Source organism: Panthera leo, chromosome E3, assembly GCF_018350215.1.
Source record: "Panthera leo isolate Ple1 chromosome E3, P.leo_Ple1_pat1.1, whole genome shotgun sequence".
In the NCBI taxonomy this organism is placed as follows: Eukaryota; Metazoa; Chordata; class Mammalia; order Carnivora; family Felidae; genus Panthera; species Panthera leo.
In genome coordinates, this window is record NC_056694.1 from 21,889,258 (window position 1) to 21,896,815 (window position 7,558).

General features: G+C 43.1%; 1 protein-coding gene across 3 annotated transcripts in view; it reads right to left on the minus strand.

Annotated features, from left to right (window-relative positions):
- The window catches only part of RBBP6 (RB binding protein 6, ubiquitin ligase), a 32,450-nt gene extending 25,572 nt beyond the window's left edge, over positions 1–6,878 (minus strand). The window contains exons 1-3 of one of the 3 annotated variants that reach the window (XM_042921215.1): positions 6,769–6,871; positions 5,606–5,786; positions 835–934 (exon numbers count right to left, since the gene is read on the minus strand). In XM_042921215.1, coding sequence (XP_042777149.1) covers positions 835–934; positions 5,606–5,771 — 266 coding nt within the window. In that variant the 5' untranslated portion in view covers positions 5,772–5,786; positions 6,769–6,871. Of the gene's footprint in view, positions 1–834; positions 935–5,605 lie in introns of all 3 variants that reach the window. The other 2 variants (XM_042921214.1, XM_042921217.1) reach the window with 2 other exon arrangements.
- Between the last annotated feature and the right edge of the window lie 680 nt (positions 6,879–7,558).

Below are 7,558 nucleotides of genomic sequence, written 5' to 3' on the forward strand. Positions count from 1 at the left end.
AATTTTTCACTGGCCAAAAGTAGAATTTGCCAGAATTTCAAATCACTACCCTTTTCACATTAGCATAATTCTATCACCATTAAAATTACAAGAAAGCAGGGACTAAGTGTGAATCCTGCTCCTTTCCCGAATTTCTTAAACTCTAGCCTAGTGCTAAGATACTGCAGTGTTCTTAGTCCAATAATGGGCATCTACCACACGCCAGGCACTGTTCAATTCTTACAGCTTTCCTCTGGAGGGAAGTACTCATATCCCTATATTATTTTGAGGAATCTATTTTGAGGCTTTAGGGAACTTACCCAAAGTCACACAACTGGTGTGAAGCAGCAACTGGAGTCAAACCTAAGCCTGATTCCAGTCTGTGCTAATAAATCCTATACTCAACAGCCTCCCAACAAAAGCCCCTTGTTGAGAAGCAAATGTATTACTGATGCTGTCAAAATATTTAGGACAAATCTCTCAACACACTTATATACACATATATGTATACATAGGTATATATATTTGTGTAGTGAAAGAACAGTCAGAAATAAAAGTGTGCCAATAAAAAACAAAAGGGTATGTATGCAAATACTTATTCGCCGATTTGAGCATCATTTTGTCTCTGTAAATATTACAAAGCAAAAAAATTCTTCTTGATAGCTCTTACCACTGACTACAGGTTAACTGGGGGAAGAGATAGGAAATAACAAACCCATCCTCACCGTTTTAAGGATTAAGAAGATATACTTATTAGGGTAAAGTAATGAGTTCAGTTCTAAAATACTTGTTCTTCCTCACAAAATAAAAAAGTATTTTGAGGACTTAAATACATGAGATTTGATAAACACTCACATAACATATGTCTTGCTTGTAGATTTAACACCTCCAATAGGAATTCTTCTAACAATTACAGATGAATTCTTAGGAATTAGAGCATTATCATCAGTATATTCTGTAAAAAAGATAAAGAGTTGAATTTCTATTTGGCGATTTGGGTAAGTCAGTCCTCAAGAATTAGAAAACTTCAACCAAAGACAAATTTTACGGAAAAGGAATTTAAATTTGAGAGAGCATGTTCCTTGCCTCTAGAATACTGATAATGTCAGAACAAATATCCACATCCATAAGGAGGTTCTCTTCAAAGGACACCAAATACTGCCAGCAGGTTCTTGGCTCTGGTGCCTCTACTTCTATGGAACCCCAAATCTCAGTAAGACTAAGTCATTCTCCACTTTAACCAATAACGCTAAACATCTGATCTATGAGAAAAAATATGTAATTTAAATGAAGACATTCTGTCTCTGCTAGCCCCTCAACATGAGTATTACAAAAGAAATTATGCCATGTTTTGAATAGAGGAAAAGGGTTTTATAAAAAGAATTAGTAGTGGGATGCAACTTTGCATAAAATGTTGATTCAAGGCCTCTCTAGGAACTGATGCTTGAGACTTAAAGACTGAGAAGCCAGACAGATGTGCAAAAAAGATGGACAGTGTTTAAAGACAGAAAGAAAGCAGGTGAAAAAAAAATCATTAAAAGGCCAGCATAGCTGGAAGATAATGAAAGGAAAAGAATGACTTGAACTACAGTTAGAAAGTACAGGTCACACATATTCATTTATATTTTGTTTCTAAGTACAACAGGAAGTCATTGAAGGATTTTAAACAAAAATGACAATGATTTACACTAATAACAAACAAACAAAAAAGATAACTCTGGTATCTATGTGGAAAATGAACCCATAAGGGAACAAGAGTAGAAACAGGGTGACTAATGAGGAGGCTGCTGCGAAGTCCTGGTAAGAGATGATGGTCTGTGCTGGGTTGTGACAGGTGAAGACATGGAAATCAGAATGTTCTGAGGTAGAACTGATAAGGCAATCAATGGATTTAATTGGGGGGGGAGGGGAGAAGATGAAGGAAAAAGAGCAATAAGGCATAAGTAACCGAGTTCCTGGCTTAAGCAACTGGAAGAACAGTGATGTCACTTTCTGAGAAGAAAACAGGGAGGATGAATGGATCCTATTTTCTACTCTTTTAATTCTCTATTACTTGCAATACTTCTGGAAGAATGAAATTAAAAGAGAAACTGGACCAATTAATTTAACTATGGGTAAAAAGATTTCCTGAGGAAGGGATTTGTAAAATTACCAAAAAGAAAAATAACCCACCACAGGGAGACAGATGCAAGAATGTACCCATCTCCCTAAATCACACATTCAGGCATCAGGGTTCATAAGATTACAGAGTTTACTTGCAGTGGCCGACTACCTCTGTTCTTCCAGTTATTTCAATTTATCACACATACAAGCATTTTAAGCTTATATATATTTATGGGTGTGTGTGTGTACACACATGTAATTAATTTTAATCATAACACTATTAGTTATTTCCTGTTACAAACTAAATTGTTCAAGAAAAGGTTCTTTTCAGTATATTTCAAGTAGCAAATTGTATGTGATGCAATTTCCCAGATTCAGGCATACCATGAGAGGACTATCATCATTGCTTTGATAGTTCATGATAGTCCCAAATTTCCAGCAAGCTCTGAGTAAGAAAAATTGGAAGATGGGGATGTTCAAAAAGTAAATTCTAGAAACAAAAAACACTTGACAACAAGTTTCTAAACACATAACAAAAGCATTCACTGTAGCTTTCCACCACAACTTATTAATCTGATCGGCACAATACTGTGTCAGACTAAAAGTCAGGTGCCCCTACACCAGATTTGACCTTTTAAGTACCTGAATTACACTGGTGACTTCCTACCCTTAAAATACCTTGCTAAGTATCCTGTTAGGTTCAAAAGACCTTTTCCAGGTGCCAAAGTAATTTCTGACCCAAAAATATAAAGACCATGGATTTCGGAATGAAAAACAAGATGAATCTGAGAAATGGATAAAGATAATAAGAGTCTTTTAAAAATACTTCATTCTCAGCTTTCAAATCTTTCACACTTAGTTCAGAATGAAGGTTTGTTTTGTTTTGTTTTGGAGGGGGGAAACTGAAACACAGAAAAACAACGGGAAAGCTATAAAAAATATATAGGAAGGATCATTTACGATTTGTTTTGAAATATAGTCTAGAGATAAAGGAGCAAGACTCTTAAATCTATATTATGAAATTCTGATCCAAGCATTTTGGTCTCATCAGATTTAAGGGTCCTAAACATGGCCAGATTTCCAATAAGGAGTGTTTTACAGAAATGTGATACACTGGGTAATTTAAACATTAATTCAAACAAATTAAAGTGATCCAGTTCAGCATCCTCTCCTGGGCAATCTCCTAACTATGAGGCTATAAACATTAATTCTGTACTCTCTTAATTCACTGGATGGTGCTAAAACCCAACCCATTCTTATTCAACTGCCTGTGACACTGGATGTTATTTCCCATTAAAACTCATTAAGTGACTACCCTCTGCACTACTATCAATGATATCTTTTCCACCCCTAATCTGAGGATTGAACAAAATGCACATGCTCTCGCCCCAGAAGCTCCCTCTCTTAACCAATGTAACATCAAAGCTTTCTCCAGTAAGGACAGTTCACATAAATATATAAAAGAAAATAAGCTGCTAGGCAGAACACTTCCCTGGTTTTCAGGGTTTGTAAAAATAATACATCATATAATGTCCTGGCTTAGGAAAAAATACAACAACGCCACAAAACCCTTAGATTTTTGACAAGAATTCCATCAACTCTTACTCCAATCTAACAAAGTTGTATTCAATTACTAGGTGGAGAGGATGGACAAAGTCAAGTTCCAAATGATGAAATCATTTAATACTCCAGTAAAAGACAAAACTTGCCTAGCATATGATTAAAATTGTCTTTGTATTCTTTACTTTCATTTATATTCTTTCCTCTTACTTACAAGTATTATTAACATATCAATATATCCTGAAAGTCTCATAAATCCATCTGTTCTGTGAAGTGTGACAATACTTAAAGGACACTTTTGGTGGCCTTAAAAAGTATTTTTAAGGTATTTTCTTGAATACTAGTTTAAAACAGATGTTTCTCAACTGTTCATGATGATCAGCAATTTTTCCTTTCCTTAAGTAGAGGATTCTACACATAATTACAATTACCAAAGTTTCATGTGAAGAATCCCTTAGGACACTTTAAAAGGGGGAGGGGAGCAGAGAATATTTTTTTAGATGTTACCATGTGAGTAAATAAAGGTCTTCCTTAATAAATATTTTTGAGTCATGCCAGTAGTGCCATTCCTTAACATAACGCAAGTATACTTATGCCTGGATATAAATGGAAAACAGCTCTTATACATGACAAGATGTGCTCTATTAAAAACAATAGGCTAGAGACGCCTGGCTGGCTCAGTTGGTGGAGCCTGCAGGACTCTGGATCTGGGAGTTGCGAGTTCGAGCCCCATGTTGCGCACAGAGATTAAAAATAAAATCTCAAAAACCCCAAACTCGTATAGGCTAGAAGTGAGGGACCCCCCCCCCCCAATTTCAACTAAAAGAACACAAGTCACACCTTAAGCCAAAGTTGGTGATTAAAAAAAAACTCAGTGATCAATAAAAGACCCTAAACCTAATTAGAACTTCACATTATTTCCTCTCATCCCATTAATAAAACTCAAAAGACTGACCTACTGAAAACTACACATCAGCATTACAGTACCGAGAAAAAGAAGCCAAAACAAATGCAGAGCCATAATCTGAAAAGCCAGTTTATCACATTGTCATACCCAATGTTAAATTCTCAACATTATAAAATGCTTTTAAAAAGGATAAAGAACTTAAAGATTCCAATCAGTGGCTTGTTTGAAACTCATGCGGTAGCGGCCTACTACTTTCTGTACCCTAGTAACAATAAAATCATGTAAAGTCTAGCAATTACTCCTTTAAAAAAGAAAACCCTTTACTTCTAATCTTTACTAAACTGCTGAATTTTAAGATTACCGTGATGAATTAAGAGTTCAACCACTTAATTACTAATTCTGCAATCTACACACAAAAGTGGTGACATCAGAACATATCAAGTTCCAAAAGCAATTCCAAAAACATTCAAGACAGGCTGGATTAATTCCTCAAAAAATATTTAAGTGAAGGTCCCTTCTCCACGACACAGGCAACTCCAAAATAAAAATAAATTAAGTACACACAAACAGGAAGAAAAGGAGTACAGAAAACTTGCCACTGAACCCCAAACCGCTGTCAGATTACAAAGTTAGAGAAGTATCTCTACGCTGCTTTAACAAAAAAGAAGCCTGCAATATGCTCTCCTCCCCTCCTTCCGAGGAAAAAGCAAGCTGGAAAACGCCACAAGGCACAAGCACCCCAAGAACCTGGATGTAACACCCCCCGGCCTCTCCCACCCCAATCTTCATTTTAAATAACATTTGAGAAGGATAATCAGACTTCCACGTTTTTGGATTAGCCAGTTACCGATGCTCCCAAGAACGCAGAAATCAAACAACCCAGTTCAACTCCCAGGCCGACTGCAGCAACCCTCGGGTCTCCAGGAAAGTTGTTCCAAAAGTACTAGAATGAACAGTCCCACAGGAGACGTAATGGCGGTTAGTCTCCTGCCAGGCCCTCGCACTACCGGTATCTATCTTCAACCAGCAAGTATCTGGAGCCCATGTGGCCCTTACCTTCTTTCGTCTGCGCGTTGGTGATCTGCAGGTCGCAGTCGGCAGCTTTCAACTTCTCTCTCCCCATAATCTGCTTCTTTAAATCGCAGAGGGAGATGTGGAGCCCATCAAAGGTGACGGTATCATAGTTGAGTTTAGAGGAAAATTTATAATGCACACAGGACATGGTGCCAAAGGATTCCTAAGGTTCAGCGAGGAGACGTGGACACTCTCAATATATGTATATTTATAAACTTAAGAGCAAAATATGTACACACAGAAACACTCAAAAGACACCGAAGGACCCTAAGGCCTGAGATTAAATACCCCCCAACCACAAGCAGGGGTTCGTAAAAACAATAATCCAGAACCGCCCCTCCCGACCCCGGTACTCAGAAGCACTTCATACGGGAGGAAGCGGACGAGGACGGGGAAAGGGGAAATCGAGAATCCGCCAACGGGCACAATGTCACCCGGCTGGGTCCCCCTCGCTCATGCTAAGGGCCGGCAGGAGACGGGGGGCAGGCGGTGCAGTCAGTAGCGGTCAGTCCACACGTTAGAGTCCGAATGACCCCGCGGGGTCAGGGGTCCATAGCGCGGCCGCACCTCCCGGTTGTTCTCTCTTTCCGTGGATTGGGGTGACCCAGGCCCCGGGAGAAGGTTGGGGGAGAGGGCCTAGGCCCGGAGTCCACGAGCGGCCTCTCGCCTCCTCCTGGCTTCCGGACGACCGGCGTCAGCTTCCCCAGGCCCAGGCCCCCCCACACACAAACCCCTGTCGCCTGCTCCCCGGAGGCCACGAGCGGCCCGCGGCCTAGGCCAAAAACGCGCGGTCGGCGGAGGAGAGGCCTTCTCGCAGGCCGCCCCCGGCTCCGCCTCCCCCCCGCCGCCGCCGCCGCCGCCGCCGCCTCAGACACAAAGCCGGTACTAGGCCTCAACTAGGCCTCGAAGCACTTCCTCACCACCCCGGGCCCCAGCCAGCGGCCGGGTGGCTTTGGCGGACCCTGGGGACGCCGCCGAGGCTCCCCGACGCTTCCTCTCGCCGTGTGCTCCGCGCTTCTCTCGCCTTTCGCTCCCGTCGCCTTTCGGCCCCGAACCGCAAGAGTAGGCCCGGAAACGGCCGGGCAACGGCAAGGGCTTCGGGGCTCTCTTTTTGTTCTGCCCCCCTGCCGCTCTCGGGCCCTCACCCAGCGCCGGCGACACCTCCAAGCCAGCCACTATGGCGGACGCGGCCTGGCTTCGGGCGAGCGCCCCACTCCGGGGTCTCTTAAGCAGGGATTGCACGGGCGGCGCGCGCGAGGCGGGGCTGGCGTGCGCGGATAGGCGGGCCGGGAGGCGGGGCCCGTGGCGTCACAAAGCGCACCGGCCCGCCCACGTGACCCCGCGCTTTGTGACTCTGGAGCGCGGAACCTGAAACAGCCGGGAGAACGGAAGAAACCATCCGCCCCGAGAGGGAGGGGGCGATGCGTGGAGGGCCGGCTCACGGGGCGGCTCCGGGGACGGGGGGGTGGGGCGCGGATTTCTCCTGCTACCGTGCTGGTTAGTCTCCACCGCAAAGCGGAGTGCCTTGGGGTGACGGGTTAACTCCCTTTCTCCGCAGTCCCCACCAACTCCCCCAAGTCCACCAGTTCAAGTAAACATTATGGTTGCTATGCAATGAACTATGGTTGCTATGCAAGCGCCCCCTAGCCTCCCCTTCCAACAAACCAGCCACCTTACGCTCTTCCTAAGTGGAAATTCTGGAGCAGCCCCCTAACTGGAACCGACCACCACTAGAAAGATTTATTGAGCTCTTGCTATGTATTAGGCACCGGGGGGCGGGGGTGGGGGGGGTGGGTGGGTGGTTGTCTTGGTTGGAATCCTAGCTGTGGGACTCTAGATTTAACTCCTCCGTCCCTCAGTTTCCTTGGTTGTAGTGCAGGTTAAATGGTACTCGGTCTACCGGCTTGTTATGAATTAAATGAATGAATATGTTTC